At 41.6% G+C, this 19,273-nt stretch overlaps 2 protein-coding genes across 2 annotated transcripts in view; both read right to left on the reverse strand.

Annotated features, from left to right (window-relative positions):
- Window positions 1-19,273, reverse strand: part of LOC117441582 (zinc finger protein 271-like) — a 450,813-nt gene that overhangs the window by 325,829 nt on the left and 105,711 nt on the right. The gene's annotated exons all lie outside the window — the stretch shown is intronic.
- Window positions 4,493-16,276, reverse strand: LOC117441591 (oocyte zinc finger protein XlCOF22-like). Its single transcript, XM_071202251.1, has 2 exons — window positions 15,736-16,276; window positions 4,493-6,155 (listed from the first exon to the last, which is right to left on the reverse strand). The coding sequence occupies exons 1-2, from the start codon at window positions 15,920-15,922 to the stop codon at window positions 4,822-4,824; spliced, it is 1,521 nt and encodes a 506-aa protein (XP_071058352.1). The 5' UTR covers window positions 15,923-16,276; the 3' UTR covers window positions 4,493-4,821.

Genomic DNA, 19,273 nt, shown 5'->3' on the forward strand with positions numbered 1-19,273 from the left:
CACAGACAGAGACAAGACTAAATACAAGAAGGGGTAATCATGACAACGAGAAACAGCCGGGCAGGGGAGGAGAAACACAAGGACAACAGGTGAACACAATCGGGTAATCAGGGAGGGAAACAGACAGAAAGCAGACAGGCAGGAAACGGGGGAGAACACTTAACACAATAAGACAGGAAACCCAAAGACAAGAAAAACACCAACACAGACAAAACTACAAGCGTGACCTAACATGAGAATTGTGACAATATTAGATGTAACTCTTTGGCGTTTCTGTTATTATTACCTGCTGCTTTAGTTGTTCTGACTGCTAAAATCCTCTGTTATTCCTCATTTTAAAGCCGATATTCCGTGGGGTCGGGGGGCTCGGATCCTTGTCACCTTTTTCATACCTGATGAGTTTGCATCCCTGACTACAGTTGCTTTAGAAGTGTAGAAGCTAGTAAGCCTACTATTTGATTTGTTTTAGATAGGCATCAGACAGAATATGGTTATTGAAATAAATATATATGCAATTACGACATACAAGATGTGCCTTTAATAAATCTTACACTACTAAAGCAGCCGGCGGTTCCACCAGGGGCGTCAATCCCGAGGGGGGGGGAGGGTTTAGCTTCAGATTGGACCCCCCTAAATCATTTAGAATAATAAAAATAAATGTTAAAATAATTAATTTTTTGATAATAAATCAGTAAAATCAGGCAAAAATAAGAATTAAATAACATAACCCTAACCTAACCCTAAAACCGAAATAAAGTAACCAAAAGCCGAAAATAAACTAACAAAATCCGCCATTATCCGGCACATTTTTGCGCACAATTTCGGAGCGCACAATTTCGGTGCGACCGCCACGACGACTCAGAAGGTGCCCTTTTTTTGCCTCTTGAGCACCTGCCCCTATAAATGTCTGTGCACGCCACTGCTTACTAATGTAACATTACTGGGGCTAAAGGAACAGCTTCATCTTATTTACCTGGCCATGGTCCTCTTTAATTCATCGCCAACGGTGATCTCCGAAAAATGGTTAAAGTAAAAGTAAAGTTTCTGGATCCTTTTCAGCTGAGTTAGCTTGTAAGCTAATTTGCTAGCAGGCTGCTGGAGCAGCGCAACCGAACAGCGCGTATCACGTGACGTAAATACGAAGCGCTCCGTACACTAGACCGTCTCATTTCGTAGGCCGCTCGGTTCAGCCTACCCGGTCTACGTGGGCTGGGTCCTCCGTGGACCGCGTAGGCTGCGTACTCCGAAGGGTGCAGCCCCTGAATTGAGACACGGCCACAGTGCCATCAAGGGGTGGAGCTACAGCAACACATGGGGGCAATACAAACTGGAACATTCAATAAAAGAGAACGACCAATCTATATAATAGAGAGAATACATGAATAAATAATTAAAATACTTATCCTGTGGAAAGATTTTTTTTTTGGTGACATATAGTCAATTGATAACAAATTAAATATAATAAGATACATAAAATAAAATTATGAGTACAGATCCTCCCAAGAGATGATGCGAAAAGCCTCCACAACATCAGCCAAAGCACTGGAGGCATCGCGGTGTCACATGCGCATCGCTAAAGCCACAAAGCCGTACACGATCGCTGAGGACCTAAAACTCCTGAATAGTATCACTGCAGTGTTATTTACATAGTTTGCTTAGAATTACAATTTTGTTTCTGTTACAACGGTGTTTTTTTTTAACCCTTTCATGCATTGTGGTCACTACATTAGAGACTGCTAATTAAATGCTGCTTTTCTTGTATATGCATGGGCTTTCATATTTTATAGTTTTTGCATGATATATCATTTTGTTCATTGGTTTGTTAAACATATATTACTTAAAAATCTGTTTAAAAAAATGCATAAAGATGAAAATATCCTTAGTTTGTTGTAATTCATGCACGAAGGAGTTAATAAATCACACACTGAGGGAACATCACTATATTGTAATTATTTAGGCTTTTTCTATCAAACTTTTTCGGGTCGGTCAGGGGGTACTTGGCTGAGAAAATGTTTCAAAGGGGGTACATGACTGAAAACAGTTTGAGAAGCACTGATCTAGATGATAGGAAAGGAGCCTCAATACTTCCTTTATTACCTCCTTTAGGAAACACTGGACCTAGTGATGGCGAGATGAAGCTTCATGAAGCCAATTGGTTCTCAACAGGGTTCATCTCATGAGGCTTCATTTGAACACAAACCCCCTGCTGGTCAAACAGTGTAAAACAGGCAGATATGAAATCTCAACAGTGTGATCTTTCTCACACCGAGTTCCCAATGAGTAAAGCCTTAGAATAACTCTAAACAATGAACATGAAATCATATTTTCATGTAAGCAATATCGTATATATTCCAGTTTAATGATCGTGATTGAGAAGCCTAAGGACGCTGGCTGGTACACAAACAGAGGGATTTTTATTTCTCGTATAAATGTATTAACTTACTAAATGTATATGTGACCTGCTCCATCAAAATCAGTCTCATTGACCCGAAGACACATTTTGAGTTGTATAGACTGTTGGAAAGAGGAAATTCCTAGTTTTCTAATGATATCCGGATTGTTGTTGTACTCCAAATATTAAGCAAAAATATGTCACATTATATAATGACTGTCACCGAGTCATCATTTTGAGAAAAAGGCCTTTAAAGTTTCCTCTTAGTATAGTATTCGTTGTATTTGTCCCCGAGGGGAAAATGGGTTGCAGCACATCACAAAGGCATTTAAAAAGATAAGACAATACATCACTGACAACAACATAGACACAGATTAAAACCAACAGACGTAAGAAAACCAGATATCGGCAGACATGACAAGGGGCCTATAGGCCCTCATTTGCGAAATAGGGGGGACAGGGCCAGACCAGCTGGGTAAACAGCCATCACTGATTCAGGAGTTTGATGGGACGAAAGACAGCCGAGATCTGTTCTCATGAATCTTCTCTGAAATCCATCGATCTGATTGATTATTATATCAAAATACTACGGAGGGAAGATATTTTAGTTTGGATTACTGGTCTGGGGGAAGCTCGCGAGTGTGTGTGTATATGTGTGTGTGTATTTTTGGAAAAACACTCGCGAGAAACACCGGCTGTTGTTCTGCCTGCTGTGACGTTAAGTTACTCCGTTCTCTGCTTGTAATTATGCCGAAGCTTCAAAGTTGTATTTATCATCTGAATTTACAAGTTTAATATTCTGAAAGCCAAGACTTTGTTTATTTGAAGTCAGATGAAAACAAACTGTAACGCACCCTGCCGTGTTATCTATGATTACTATACGCCTTACATTCATAATGTCAGCCGGAGGGAGGGGGGGCGGCGCTGTGGAAGAGCAGGGTGGCGAGTGAGAGCTGCCATCTTCCCTTTACAAGCATCAAAAATGTATTTATTTTGTGATTTTGGAAATAAAAGTTTCATATTCTGAAAGCCAAGACTTTGTTTATTTAAAATCAAACGAAACAACCGAACCCCGAAAATCTATTTTTCTTATGCAAATCCACGTTTATTTTGAAACGAGCCGTTGAGACTTCCGACTGATTTCGATAGAGCGGGTCAAATATTTCCAGCAGTACATTTCACAATTAGCTCCAAATGTCATTTGTTTCTCTCCCACTCTATTCATGGAGGGTCATAAATTGTTTCTAAACAACAGAGCACCTGTTATCTCAAAGATTTACAATACTTATTCTATGGTTACATTGGAAAAAGGTTACTTTTCATAAAGTTTACACCTTGTTCAAGTTTTAAAAGCAGAATGTCCTTCACACGTCAAACTAATCAAAGATTGAAGTGCTAGTTACATGCAGGAATAAGACGGTTTTAATATCTTAGTGTTACAAAAACATGGCCGACAGATGCTTCTTGACTGTGGGTGGTGTTTCTTAATTTTGAGGACGCTTGCTTGGCAGCACATGTCGTCCGAGTCACTTGCTTCAGAAGCGAGGCAAGAATCCTTCCTAGCCTCGGAAAACGAAGAATGGTGGAACAGGCTAACAGGTGTGCGTCATATGCGAGGCCCCGCCTTAAATGGAGCGCGATTTCCGCCAAAGATTTGGAAATTAGTCTGTGCAAAGCATTGTGGGGATTTTAAGACTGCGGAATCTACACAGGTGCCGCCCTGAAATGTATCGCTACGAAGTACGCCGGCCTCGGTAGAACTCCAAGTATGCTGGAAATTGGAACAGACCTTCGGCGGCACTCAATGAAGCAGTATGCTTGAAATAGTGGCTCTGGAGCAGCCTTCCTCGACATTGAGAAACACCCTCAGTGTGTCAGGCATTAGAGTCTCTTCTTACCCATACTCCTCTCTGTTTTTCTCTTTCAATAACTCTGAAGAATTTGTATTGATGATCAGCAGGAATAATCCTAACATTCCATCTTAACTCTGAATGAGCTGATTGTAATCTGCTGCTAAACACAAACAATATGCAGGAATGTGAGTCTGTTTCAAACGCATTATTTTTTTTGTTCGGTTTGATGATATAAACAGAATCGAACTGAAAACATCGTACACATTCTTTATATCAATAAGTCATTTGTTCTTCTTTTAGACCAAAAAAGACTGATAACTCAACAGGAACTATCAACAACATCCCAAAGGAAGTTTAAAGTCACAACATTTCATTAACCAAACAGATGAGACTACTCTTTAATTAATCAGTCAGTGGTTATAGTATAAATCAGAAAAGTAGTATGACAACAACATTAAACATATTCAAAACTTCTGTTGATAAGGATGGAGTTTATATGAAGTCATGTTTGAACATTGTCAAACAGAGTTTATACAGCCAGACAGATTTTTCTCATGTGAATTGTCGAAGGACTAATTAATTGTCCTCTTTTTTTGTTGCAGATTTGACTTGGAAAATGTCAGGTTCAGAAGAGCCTCCAGGGTTGTCCGCAGTCTCTGGTTGTAAATGTCTCTCTGGATCTGAGTTCCTGGCTGGTTCTGGTCCTCCACAGTCCTCTCCATCAGCTTCTGTTTCCATGTGTTCAGCTGAGCTGCTGGCTGGAGGCTCTGCCTCTCTGTTCTCCTCGGTCTGAGTTTGATGAAGCTGTGAGGACTGACGACCAACACACTTATGGCTTTTGACCTGACGACTCCAAGTGAATATTTTGTCACAAAAACTGCAGCTGAATGGTTTCTCTCCAGTGTGGATTCTCATGTGGCACTTTAAATCTCCTCTCTGTGTAAACGATTTCTCACAGACTGAGCAGCTGAATGGTTTCTCTCCAGTATGGATTCTCATGTGTCTCTGTAAATCTCTTCTCTCTGCAAAAGATTTCTCACAGACTGAGCAGCTGAATGGTTTCTCTCCTGTGTGGATTCTCATGTGCTCCTTTAAATGTCCTCTCTGTGTAAAATATTTCTCACAGACTGAGCAGCTGAACGGTTTCTCTCCTGTGTGGATTCTAATGTGGTCCTTTAAACTTCCTCTCACTGCAAAAGATTTGTTACAGACCGAGCAGCTGAATGGTTTGTCTCCTGTGTGGATTCGCATGTGAATTGGTAAGTGATGTCTCGAAGCAAAAGATTTCTTACAAACTAAGCAGGTAAATGGTTTCTCTCCGGTATGAATTATGATATGTCTATTCAGACTTGACTTGCGGCCAAATCTTTTCGCACACTGAGAGCATCTAAAGTGTTTCTTTCCAGTCCTACGTCTTGAATCACTGACATGGTCTTGTTTATTTCTCTGAGACTTTGAACCTGGTTCTCTGGTCTTCTTCGAATCAGCACTGTCTTCAGTGTCAAGTTCTGAAGAGTCTCCAGTCTCAGGTTCAGAAGAGTGTCCAGGGTTGTCCACAGTCTCTGGTTGTAAATGTCTCTCTGGATCTGAGCTCCTGGCTGGTTCTGGTCCTCCACAGTCCTCTCCATCAGCTTCTGCTTCCAGGTGTTCAGTTTGTCTTTGATGAAGCTGAGAGGACTGAGGTTTCTCTTCATCATCTTCACTCTTCACAGGAACAGGAGTGAATGTGAACTTGATGATATCAGCCTCCTCCAGCCCTTGAAGCTGCTCTCCCTCCTGACTGCTCCAGAGTTCCTCCTGTTCCTCTTTAATGTGTGGGGGGGGCTCTGGGTCCTCCTGGTCCAGACTGGAGCTCCACTCCTGCTGCTCAGGGGGAACCTCTTCTTTAACCACCACCAGCTGCTGGACGTCTGCAGGAAACAGGAAACACATATTCAGAAAAACTAAAGTATTACAATTTAAAATCTAACCACGAAGTTCCGCCCACTGTGTATTTCTGTTGGCTCAATAGTCTGTCAATTACACCTTTTTTCCAGATGCCCTGAGAGTTTCAGGACAACAGGGGAGTTAGTATGGTAGCTGGTCTAAAATGTAGTTTCACTGCCGGTTAGCAAGGCGTCGGTTGTTGACAGAGTGTGAGGCCTTAGCCTTACAGTTTGTGATCTGTCTACAGAGTCGTTATCTGAGAACTGGTGTTGGGGTTTCTCAGAGTAGTCGTTTAGCATCTCTCAACGCCTTGCTAAACCTGTACTTGGACTCATACAGGTGCATCTCAATGAATATCATGGAATAGTGATTTTATGTCAGTAATTAAATTTATAAAGTTTAAACGTATACAATACATAGATTCATCACATACAAAGGGATTATTTCCAGCGTTTTAATCTTGATGATTGCAGCTTACAGCTAATGAAAAGACAAAACAAAGCATTGAATATTACATAAGACTAGGGTTAGGAACCGAAACTCGGTTCCAGATGAGAATGATAAGAAAATGCTGGGTACCGGGTACCCATAAAAAGTACACAATTTTGGTCCTGCTTTACGGTTCCTAAACGCGGTAGACCCTGTATTCCACCGGGTCCGTCTGCGCCGCGGCGACTCGGTGGAATACAGGGTAACGAGGGGCGGACTGGCCATCTGTGTGTTCAGGAGAATCACAGAATGGCCAGTCGTCAGCGGTTCGCTGGCGGCCGGCACGGTTCGCTGGCGGCTGGCACGGCCCTTAACTTTTTTTTTAAACTGCATCATTTAAGTTGCGCTGACAGGCGATAGAGGTCCACTGTTGCCCTGCAGCGAGGCTCCGCCCGCCCTCCCGTAGACAGTTCACGAGCTCGGCCACTTCATAACACCAAAGATGGTTCGCGGTAAACGCTCTAAAGTGTGGCTCCACTACACTAAAAAAGAAAAAGACAAGGTACAATTATTAACTTGCCACAGTGCAATGCCTGTGGAAGGTTAATAGCTTGCCACAGGCATAGCTCAGTTAAAATAAAGCAGAGCTATTGTCCAATTATATTTGAATTGTATGTTTTTTTTGTTTAATGCCTTTGTTTTATGTTGAAACTTGTTGTGTGCCGTGTTGGTCAGGACTCCCTGGAAGAAGAGATCTTGTATCTCAATGGGACATTCCTGGATAAATAAAGGATAAATAAAATAAAAATAAAAAATACATTTGTATTGCATATTTTTTTTTTTATTTGTAAAAATGTCAGTTAAAGCTTAACCCTTAGGCAAGGCAAGTTTATTTATATAGCACCTTTCAACACAAGGCAATTCAAAGTGCTTTACAAAAAATGAAAGACATTAAGAAAATGGCATTAAAAATCAGTCATTAAAAAGAAAAGCTAATAAAATAAACATTAAAAGAAAAAATACATGAATAAAAGTTACAGTGCAGTTTAAGATATGAATAGTTCAATTAAAAGCAGCGGCAAAAAGAAAATTCTTCAGCCTGGATTTAAAAGTAGTCGGAGTTGCAGCAGACCTGCAGGTTTCTGGGAGTCTGTTCCAGATACTTGGAGCATAATAACTGAACGCTGCTTCTCCATGTTTAGTTCTGACTCTGGGGACAGGAAGCTGACCAGTCCCTGAAGACCTGAGAGATCTGGATGGTTCATCATTTAGCAGGAGGTCAGAAATGTATTTTGGGCCTAAACCATTCAGTGCTTTATAAACCAGCAGCAGTATTTTGAAATCTATTCTTTGACACACAGGAAGCCAGTGTAAAGACTTCAGAACTGGAGTGATGTGATCCACTTTCTTAGTGTCAGTGAGGACTCGAGCAGCGGCGTTCTGAATCAGCTGCAGCTTCCTAATAGATGTTTTAGTGAGACCTGCAAAGACACCATTACAGTAGTCCAGTCTACTGAAGATAAAGGCATGGACAAGTTTTCCAAATCCTGCTGTGACATTAGTCTTTTAATCCTAGATATGTTCTTTAGGTGATAGTAGGCTGATTTAGTAACTGTTTTAATGTGACTGTTGAGACTCAGGTCAGAGTCCATGACTACACCTAGATTTCTGGCTTTATCTGTTGTTTTGAACATTGCAGGCTGAAGCTCAGCGCTAACTTTTATACGCTCTGCCTTGGCTCCAAAAACCATTACCTCAGTTTTATCTTTGTTTAATTGGAGAAAGTTCTGACATCAGTCATTGATTTGTTCAATGCACTTACTCAGTGTTTGAATTGGAGCATAGTCTCCTGGTGAAATGGTTACGTAAATGTGTGTGTCATCTGCATAGCTATGGTAACTTATTTTGTTGTTCTTCATTATCTGAGCCAGTGGTAGCATGTAGATGTTAAAGAGAAGAGGCCCCAAGATGGAGCCTTGAGGAACCCCACATGTCATATTTGTCAACTCAGATGTGTATTTACCTATAGAAACAAAGTTGTTTCTGTCCTTTAAGTAGGATTCAAACCAATTTAGAACTGTTTCCGAAAGTCCCACCCAGTTTTCCAGTCGGTCTAGTAATATGCTGTGGTCAACAGTGTCAAACGCAGCACTGAGATCTAATAATACTAACACTGAAGTTCTGCCACTGTCTGTGTTTAAGTGGATGTCGTTAAAGACCTTTACAAGAGCAGTCTCAGTGCTGTGGTTTGGACGAAAGCCTGACTGGAACACATCGAAACAGTTATTTAAATGCAAGAAATTACTCAACTGTTGAAAAACCACTTTTTCAATGATTTTACCTAGAAATGGAGGTTTGATATGGGCCTGTAATTGTTCATTACTGAAGCATCTAGATTATTATTTTTTAAGAGCGGTTTAATGACTGCAGTTTGCAGGACCTGAGTGAAGAGATGTGTTTACTATATGAAGTAGTTCTGAGGCCATGCAAGGCAAAACATCTGTTAATATCAAGGCAGCAGGAGGAGGACTTCAGAAGTTGAATAATGTCCTCCAGGTTTTTATCATTAATCTGATGGAATTGTGTCATGGTGCTTGAATTGATGTTAAGTGGACACAGAGACAAAACATTTGCTGTTCCTGATGCAGAGGCACTGACTGCTTGTCTGAATGTTGTCAGTGAAGAAGGAGGCAAAATCATTGCACGCCCTGGTGGATAGAAATTCAGAGGCTACTGACACTGGGGGGTTAGTTAGTCTGTCGACGGTAGCAAACAAGGCACGTGCGTTGTTTTTGGGTTTGTTTTGGGCAATGATGTCAGAGAAGAACGATTGTCGTGCGTTTTTCAATTCCAAATTATAAAGACCAAGTCTCTCTTTATTGATTTCAAAGTGAACCTGGAGATTTGTTTTTTGTTTTCCTTAGAAGCACGAGTGACTGGACCCTACAGTCTTCCATAAGTGGGGCTAAAAGGACCCGTATTAGAATAATGTGTTTTTATGCCATGTTTGTCATTTTGGTTAAGAAAAATCACTTATATAATATTTAGTATTATATTTTGGTTCACATTAGAAATGTTTTATATTTAACTTTTCACAATTTTAGACATTTTTTTTACATTTTGAAAAAAAATGTTTTTAACACATTGTCCCAAAGATCCCTCACAGTATTCCAGTCCCTTTTCAAAACTCCTCTCTTCTCCTCTTGTCTACTCATAGCCCACCCCCCATCAGTCCATGCTAGTTGATCAAGTTTGATAGTTCTATACCCCCCACCCTAACCTTCCCTTATATATTGTAAAGCGATTTTGAGTCCTTGAAAAGCCCTATAAAATATAATGTATTATTATTATTTTTATACTGACAGGTATCAGAACTTGCTGTGTAAAATAATCTTCCTGAGAGGTGTCACTTGTGATGTCGTCTGTTAGGTCCTACAGTGAATGTATTCCTGACAGCCACAGGTGATAAGAATCAAAGGTTCCATAGGATTCCATAGAAAATGCATGAGTAATTTTTGACCCACTTATGGAAGCTTGGGGTAGAAATACAAAAACTACAATTTCATAAAATGTAAATTTAAAAATGTGAATAGCATGATATCCAAAACATGTTTTTTGAGGAATAGCTGGAATATGAAATGATAAAAAAATGTAGTTACAAAGATACTTCAAGAAAACCACCTCAGCAGGTCCAAAAAGACCCACTTATGCATCTAAGGGTTAAAAGAATAAAGATATGTTTGTCCATCTACACGTTTGACATCTTTCTTTTACAATTTTGGAATCAAAACGGGGAATCGATAAGAACCGGAATCGATACATTTCAGAAGATACCCAGTGTTTCCCCTAGGTCAGGGGTCGGCAACCCGCGGCCCACGGGCCGCATGCGGCCCTTTGAGCCCTCTGCTCTGGCTCCCTTGAGTTTAGACAAAAATAAGAAGGAAATAAAATAAAAGTATTTGTAGGACTATTTATATTTTGTTGCATGGTTGAAAATGTTTCGTATGTTGTATTTTGAGGTGATACTGTGACACATAAATAAAAAACAAAACGGTTTTAATTAGGTCAACTAAAATATGCGTCACATCCTGCTCCGGTCCCGCGCGAGCGCCTTTTCTTGGAGGCGACTAACATGCTGGTTTACCGGTATGTTTGATATGTAGAGAGAAGTTGTCAACGGTGGTGCAGCCTTTACGTATCGAGGAACAACAAGGGAGAGGAAGACAGCTGATTATCGTCAGTCATAATTCAATTCAATGTAATTTATTTCAGAAAACACTTTTTGTTATATTCCATGGAATGCTCTTAACGTCCCGATAGCAATGAATATATTAAATGCTTTGACAATAAATACATGCAAAAATTAATCTCTGGAAGCCGTGGCGCTGTAAAAAGCATCTGAGTCGGCCCGGCTAAAATGACTGGATGGCCTACCTGCCTGTCAGCCTTCCATCTGGGCACAAACTTATCTCGTGCCCTCATTGGTCATGTGCGCGTTCGTGTGTGTTGGAGGAGGGACTCTGTAAGAAAGTAGGAAGAGGCAGATTTTTTCCGGTTGTGTATTTTCAAATTCTAGCGCACTCGAGCTGGTTTCTCCATTCTTACCTACCCTACCTTTAACTCTTTTTAGGGTACAGCTATATATTTTATTTATTTCAAAGTGGGCCCATTTTAATAATATTTTTTTCCCCTTCGAATGTGCAGAGGACTCCCCAAGTGCTGTGTTTAATTTATTTTAAAGTAGGCCTGTGTATTATTTTTAATTCTCCTTATAAGAGGTCTTTGTTTCTTATTAGAGGTTAACAGTTTTATATCATGTAATAAATAGCATAATAAATGCAAAAAACTGTAGTTTTTGTCTGATATAACAATAAAAAACTATGAAATATGTTTTGCGGCTCCAGACAAAGAAAATGTTGGGAAAAAGGAGCGAAATGGCTCTTTTGGTCAAAAAGGTTGCAGACCCTTGCCTTAGGTTTACTGCCTTGGCAGGGTGCTGCTCGGGTAACCCCCTAAACATCCTCTGGAGCAGAGAGATGAGCTGTGGATTATTGGTATTGTTATCGTACAGTAACAAAGTATTTGAACATTAAAAAGTAATAAAGTACAGTGTTACACTGTACAGTATTATTTTTATTCAAACTGTATTCGCTTATCATCACCTGACTACAGCATATAACATACCCGCTGCAACCCTGTGCTGCTGCTTCTCTCTGCCTCATCCTCTATTGCTGGAGGCAGCTCCACCTCATCTGATCTCTGATATGAAAGCAATGTGTTATGATCATATTGAGCTGTTGGTGTGAGTCTAACATTAAACAAGCAGTCTGCTCGTCATACATTGCTGACGATACATTTTAAGAGGCAATTTGTTGAGTCACTGCCGCTAAATGCCGGTAGCATCAAGCTAGCAAATCCTGCATTAGCCTCACATCAACAGGCGTAGACAGAACATCCAGTTATCCTGAGCTAATTTACTGAATAAACCAACTCACATCTCCTGACTTTTGTTTCACTCAACTCATTAGACTATTCTTCTGCTGGCGTTTTATTGTTGTTTTCTGTCCAATTCAATACTGTAGTTCAAAACCGCGGTACCTGCTCACCATCTGTGAGCTATTTTTAGAATGCGCACGCTATGTTCAATGTCGCGTTCGTGCGCATTCACCTGGGCAGGCTGTGTGTGTCCTTCTCCGTCACGATAACGGCTTGAGGTTAAAAAATAATAAACGAATTTGAAACGGGGGGGGGGGCACAAACGGGCAGACAGCAGAGCTTGGGGCAATAATGCAGATTTGTTTGACTTTTTTACACTTTGTTGTTCTCCTCCTTTCCTCCACTCTTGTCTCCGATTGTGACTGTGTGCATTCGTGTGTGTGTGTGTGTGTGTGTGTGTTTGTGCATTTGTGTGTGTGTGTGTGTGTGTGTGTGTGTGTGTGTGGGGGAGCAGAAACAGAGCGGAGGGAGAATGTGAATACGCAAAGAAGTGGACACTGAAACATGCATACATTGGATAAATAACATTTATCGTTTAGTTTATTTAATAAGCGAGCTGCCCCCTCTCAGAGCCCCTCTGACCAGTCTCTCAGCAACACTGCTCTCCAAACACCAATCACAGCACACGCATTATAGCACAATGTAAAGACAACTATTTACAACATTGGGAAGACGAGACGAGAAGCCAAAGCAGATGAGAATGTTACCTGGCTCTGAACAGAGAGTACGAGCTGGCAGAATATCTCTCTGCTGTCAGAGACAGAAAGCAGAGACAGATCCTAACCAAGTACAGGCTCAGTGACCACAGACTGGAAACGGGAAGACTCAACAGATCCTGGCAACCAGGAGAGAACAGAACATGTGGTCACTGCACGACAGGTGAGACTGAGAGAGAGAAGGAGGGAGAGAGAGAGAGAGGGAGAGAGGGAGAGAGAGAGACCAGAAGAGAACAGAACATGTGGTCACTGCACGACAGGTGAGACTGAGACAGAGACAGAGAGACAGAGAGAGAGAGAGAGAGAGAGAGGGAGAGGGAGAGAGGGGGAGGGAGAGAGAGAGAGGGGGGGGAGGGAGAGAGAGAGAGGGAGAGGGTGAGGAGAGAGAGAGAGGGGGAGAGAGAGAGGAGAGAGCGACAGAGACCATAAGAGAACAGAACATGTGGTCACTGCACGACAGGTGAGACTGAGACAGAGAGAGGCAGACAGAGAGAGAGAGAGAGAGAGAGAGAGGGAGGGGGGAGGGGAGAGAGAGAGAGGGAGAGGGGGAGGGAGAGAGAGAGCGACAGAGACCATAAGAGAACAGAACATGTGGTCACTGCACGACAGGTGAGACTGAGACAGAGAGAGGGAGAGAGAGAGAGAGAGAGAGAGATGCACTTCCTCCTGAAGTGCCACACATTCAACGAAGTAAGGAGCGTTTACTGGAACAAGTTGAACTCTGTAATCCCAGGTTTCAAGGAGGTTGGTGACCTCTCAAGACTGAGAGAGAGGAGAGAGAGAGAGGGAGAGAGAGAGAGAGAGAGGAGAGAGAGAGAGAGGGAGAGAGAGAGAGAGACTCTCAAGACTGAGAGCACTCCTAGGAGAAGGAGACAAGGCACATCTTGCTGCCCAATATGTATACACATGCCACAACCTGAGGGACAGTCACACACACACACACACACACACACACACACACACACACACACACACGTTGAAATGTAATTGTATATATATATATATATATATCATCAATAATATGTAAACATTTGAAATGTATGTTAATGTTGTTAATTATTTTGTATTTTGATTAGGGCTGTCAAACGATTAACATATTTTAATCAGATTAATCACCATTCGAACTATGTCCAAAATATGCCATTTATTTATGTATATTGTTGGAATGGAAAGATAAATGAAAGCAGGCGGATATATCCATTTAACATACAGTATGTTTATTATAACATTTTTCTGCATGTCAAAATGAAAGACGACCCACACACCTATCAATCATCAAACCGTGGGGTCTGAATTCATTACGTGTTGATTTCTATCAACGTGGAGTACTTCAGGAAAGTCGACAGAGGGGGGGGGGGGGGGGCTGGTGGAGTACTTCGTGACCACAGAGCGTGAACGTTGTGATCAGCTGTTTTAGCGCAGTTCTCCAGTGAGGGGGGGGGGGAGTCTCCCTCCGCAGCCGGTTGGCGTAGTTTTGGCACAGTTCCGTTGTACAGACCGACGTTAACAGCAGCCTGTCTGTGCACACGGAGACCGACTCTGTCGTCCGGTGATCGAACCGCCTTCTGGAAAAGCTTCACAAGTACGTCGGTACGCAAATGCGCTTTGTGACACAAGTGCCGGTACGCATTTCAGACTACGCACATACCCTGCGTACCAGTTATGTGCACCCCTGTACTACAGCAAGAGTATTCTCCGTCGGGACTTCCTGCAACAACACCACGCCGTTATCTTGATTCTGATTGGCCAGAAGACATTATCAAAGATGTTCTATTGAGAAGACGATCACTACGTGACAAAAGTTTTCAAAACCGTGGCTACTGATATCAATCTGACTAACTGCTGTCTGTGCAGTTTACTCCGCGCGAGTTGGCGGACTTTATTTTGCTTACTTTAACATCGTGTCTCATGGTGGGGCTAAGCCATTTCTTGGTATGGGTGTAGCCTACCCCAGCCATACCCTGGCGCTGCCACTGGTGGCACGTATGGGGCGGGCCATTCTGCACATGCGTTAAATGCGTTACATATTTTTAACGCAATTAATTCAAAAAATTAATTACCGCCGTTAACGCGATAATTTTTGACAGCATTAATTTTGATGCTTTGACAACATTGTTTAATTTAACTTTCATGCCAATAAAGCCCCTTTGAATTTGAGAGAGAGAGAGAGAGAGAGAGAGAGAGAGAGAGAGAGAGAGAGAGAGATGCCCAGAGCCTGGCCATAGAAACAGGTACAAGAACACATGGCTGCCAAAAGAGGAGCGATCATGCCAACAGTGAGGAGGAACTGCTGTGGAGACAGAGCAGCACTTCCTCACACAAGGCTCAACATTTGAACCTGTACGGAAACAATTCTTCCCAAAACTCAATCATAAGCATCCTCAAATATTTAAAAATGAAAAACTAAAACTAGTACTGGGGGAATATAAAGAGAGCTGCATTGTTGCAGGACAGTTTGTCTCTGCCTGCCACAGTCTGAGGGAACCGGACTGACCTGATACACCAGCTCTCACATCTTATGTGGGGCAAAAAAGTATTTAGTCAGCCACCAATTGTGCAAGTTCTCCCACTTAAAAAGATGGGAGGCCCATCCGAGGTACACTTCAACTATGAGAGACAGAATGGGGGAAAGAATCCAGGAAATCACATTGTAGGATTTTTAATGACTAAGTTAGTTAACGGAAAACTCAGCCTTATTGTGGGGAATCTGCTGGGGACATCAGAGGAAGAATTTAAGATTATTTACATTTTCCTGCCAATCTACTGCTCCACACTCCTGTCCAGTAGGTGGCGGTAATGCACCCATTTGTTGGTTGCCAATCGAAGAACAACAATAAAGAGAGATTTAATAAATAATCTAAAGTGATAATAGAGTATAGTAATAGAGTCTAATAAAGAGAGAGTGAGTAAAGAGGGAACAGACCTGCTCTGTGGATCTGAAGCTGAGGCTGTACAACAGCGTCCAGTCGTTTCCGGTGTCTCTCGTTCTCCTGTCTTGAACGAGACAGTTCCTCCTCGTACTCTGCTATCGTTCTTTCAAACAGAACAAAGATGTCTTCAGCAGCCGCAGTGAGTCGCTGCTTCACCAACGAGAGCAGGACAACACTCATGTTTACTAAATCACCACTTCCTGTCTCTCACTCTGTGTTGCTAGCGTGTTTCCAGCTAGCATGCTAAGCTAGCATGCTAAGCTAGCTTCCAGAGTCCGAGCTAAAGGCTTCAGAAGAAAGAGCACAGAGTCAGAGGTTCATCCAGACACACAGACGATGGATGGATCAGCTGCGCACACACACTTCCTCAGGAACACCGAGAGAGAACCATGGATGTAGAGAGAGAACCCACGAGACACTTCTTCTTCTTCTTCTTCTTCTTCTCTTGCTTTTGGCGGATTGCAAACAACTTTAAAGTTGCATACCGCCACCTACTGTACATGAGTATGAATCATCACATCATTCCAACTCTTTAACTGATGCTCTAATCAAAATCAATAAAACCATGAAATAAATAAAACAAAAACCAAATCTATGATCTTTCCTGACCTAATGTTAAATTATTTTTCCTACCCCAGTTTCACTCAAGAATTGTGCCTTTCTGGTAGCTCTCACTCCCTCTCCTTTTGTTCCCAACATACCAACCACACTCCATTCCCTCTCTGCCTCTAACACTTCAGCCTTTAATTGTTCTCTTTCCGCTTTATAGATGTCACAATGTAACAATATATGTTCTACATCTTCTTTTACTGCACAGTTCGCACACTTGTCACTGTCACTTTTCCCCATGACATACAGCGTACTATTCAAAGCCGTGTGATTTATTCTGAGTCTAGCCATCATGATTTCCTCCCTTCCGTTTCTTTCTTTCTTTCTGAATATTAATTGTAATTGTCTTTTGTACTTTGTGATAGTCCTTGCCTTTCTGGTCTCACCTCTTCTGCCAGATCTCCATCCCTTTTTTCTTAATGACTGCTTTTCCTTCTCCTTTACCAAGTTGAACTGGTAATGCTATTTGCTTTTGTAGTGCACTTTTTGCTAATTTATCAGCACACTCGTTCCCTTTCCCCCCCTCATGTGCACTCGTTCCCTTTCCCCCCCTCATGTGCACTCGTTCCCTTTCCCCCCTCATGTACAGGCACCCAGCAGAACTGTAGATCGATGCCGCTTCTGTGCAGTCTTAACAGGCTATGATTCAGTTCTATCAAAATGTCTTCTCTAGTGGTTGTTGTTGATTGTATGCTTTGTAATATGGACAATGAATCTATAACATATAACTGACCTCTTAAACCCACTGCAATCCTATTATTACAGCCAGCATTTCTGCTGTATACACTGATAATTGATCAGATGCTCTTTTTAAAATAGATATTTTAAAGTCTGGGATGTACAGTGGGGCAAAAAAGTATTTAGTCAGTCACCAATTGTGCATGTTCTCCCACTTAAAAAGATGAGAGGCCTGTAACTTTCATCCTAGGTATACCTCAACTATGAGAGACAGAATGAGAAGAAAAAAAAATCCAGAAAATCACATTGTCTGATTTTTAAAGAATTTATTTGCAAATTATGGTGGAAAATAAGTATTTGGTCAATAACAAAATGGGGTTGAGATCTGGAGACTGGCTAGGCCAGGACCTTGAAATGCTTCTTACGAAGCCACTCCTTCGTTGCCCGGGCGGTGTGTTTGGGATCATTGTCATGCTGACAGACCCAGCCACGTTTCATCTTCAATGCCCTTGCTGATGGAAGGAGGTTGTCACTCAAAATCTCACGATACATGGCCCCATTCATTCTTTCCTTTACACGGATCAGTGTAAAAGAAATACAAATGTTCAGCCCTTATTAAAAAAGCTAAAGCTGATTACTATCTGAGCTTAACCACTGATTGTTTGAATGACCATTCCAAGTTCTGGAAAACAATTAAATCACTTCAGAACAAGAAGGTTTCTAGTTTCCCACAGAAGCTGAAGGTCAGTGATTCTTTTATTTCAGACTCAGATGGTATGGCTAATGCTTTCAATGCTCACTTCAAAAAGGCTGATCACATTTTTGATGAGCAAAGTCATGACTCTCTAAATGGTCGTACTCACAGCCCGAGTCGAGAGATGAACTCCCCTGTTTTTGATTTAGCTTATTTATCTGTCTCTGAAGTCTTACAGGGTTTGCAATCAAAACAAGTCTAAAAAGTCTGCCGGGCCTGACGGCCTCGACCCGTTCTTTTTAAAAACTGCAGCTCAGATTATAGCACAACCAGTAACTGATATGTTTAATCTCTCCCTGTCCACTCACACACTGCCAGCTGTGCGGAAGCAAGCTCTGGTATCGCCCCTCTTGAAAGCTGGTGATCCCACAGAGTTAAATAACTATCGTCCTATCTCAAACCTTTCTGCGTTATCAAAGATTCTTGAGTCCCTAGTTTCTACTCAGCTAAAACTTTTTTTAAATTCACACAACATCCTTAACCCTATGCAATCTGGATTCAGATCAAAGCACAGTACTGTGACTGCCGGTCTGAAAGTCTTAGACGATATTAAGGCTGCTTTGGAAAACAAATCTGTTTGTGTTGCATTGTTTATTGACCTATCAATCAATCAATCAATCAATCAATCAATCAATCAATCAATCAATCAATCAATCAATCAATCAATGTTTATTTATATAGCCCAATATCACAAATGTTACATTTGTCTCAGTGGACTTCACAGTGTGTACAGAATATCAGTATGACAATACGACACAGGCCCGGCGCCACGAGGGGGCAAAAGGGGGCATTGCCCCCTCAGTTGTATTATTTGCCCCCTCACCTTGAGCATCATTCATCCATCAAAAAGTACAGTAAATGTCACAATTACTGAATAATAACTTTAAATAATTATCTTCCCCAATACACGTTACTGTATTTGGATCAGATGTGTGGGCCGGCAGTCAAGCAACGTGTAAACAAGCCTCAACCCCAAGTGAGCTTGTAGTCTTAATGTTAGCGTGTGTGCTTAGCTGTAAACACAGTCGGATGGGTGACCAAAACGTCCCCGTTTTCCGGGCAAAGTCCCCGTTTTTCGTGGCCGGTACCCGGTTGAAACTCCCGAAAATGTTCCCTTTTTTGAATGTGCGTTTTAAAACATAGAGCAAGGTGAAATAAAATGTTACATGTCATCAGTAAAAACAGAGTAACAGTGTTGTGCCTGTTTGTAGCGTTAGCGTATTTCTTCTTCTTCTTCTTCTTCTTCTTCTTCTTCTTCTTCTTCTTCTTCTTCTTCTTCTTCTTCTTCTTCTTCTTCTTCTTCTTCTTCTTCTTCTTCTTCTTCTTCTTCTTCTTCTTCTTCTTCTTCTTCTTCTTCTTCTTCTTCTTCTTCTTCTTCTTCTTCTTCAATGTACCTGCCCGTGAGACTCCGCTAGTAGTGTCAACTAAATCCGTAGTATTACAACAAGAGTGCTTTAAACGAGGTAAGTTACAAATTTATGTTCTCAATC

Source organism: Pseudochaenichthys georgianus, unplaced genomic scaffold, assembly GCF_902827115.2.
Source record: "Pseudochaenichthys georgianus unplaced genomic scaffold, fPseGeo1.2 scaffold_180_arrow_ctg1, whole genome shotgun sequence".
NCBI lineage: Eukaryota > Metazoa > Chordata > Actinopteri > Perciformes > Channichthyidae > Pseudochaenichthys > Pseudochaenichthys georgianus.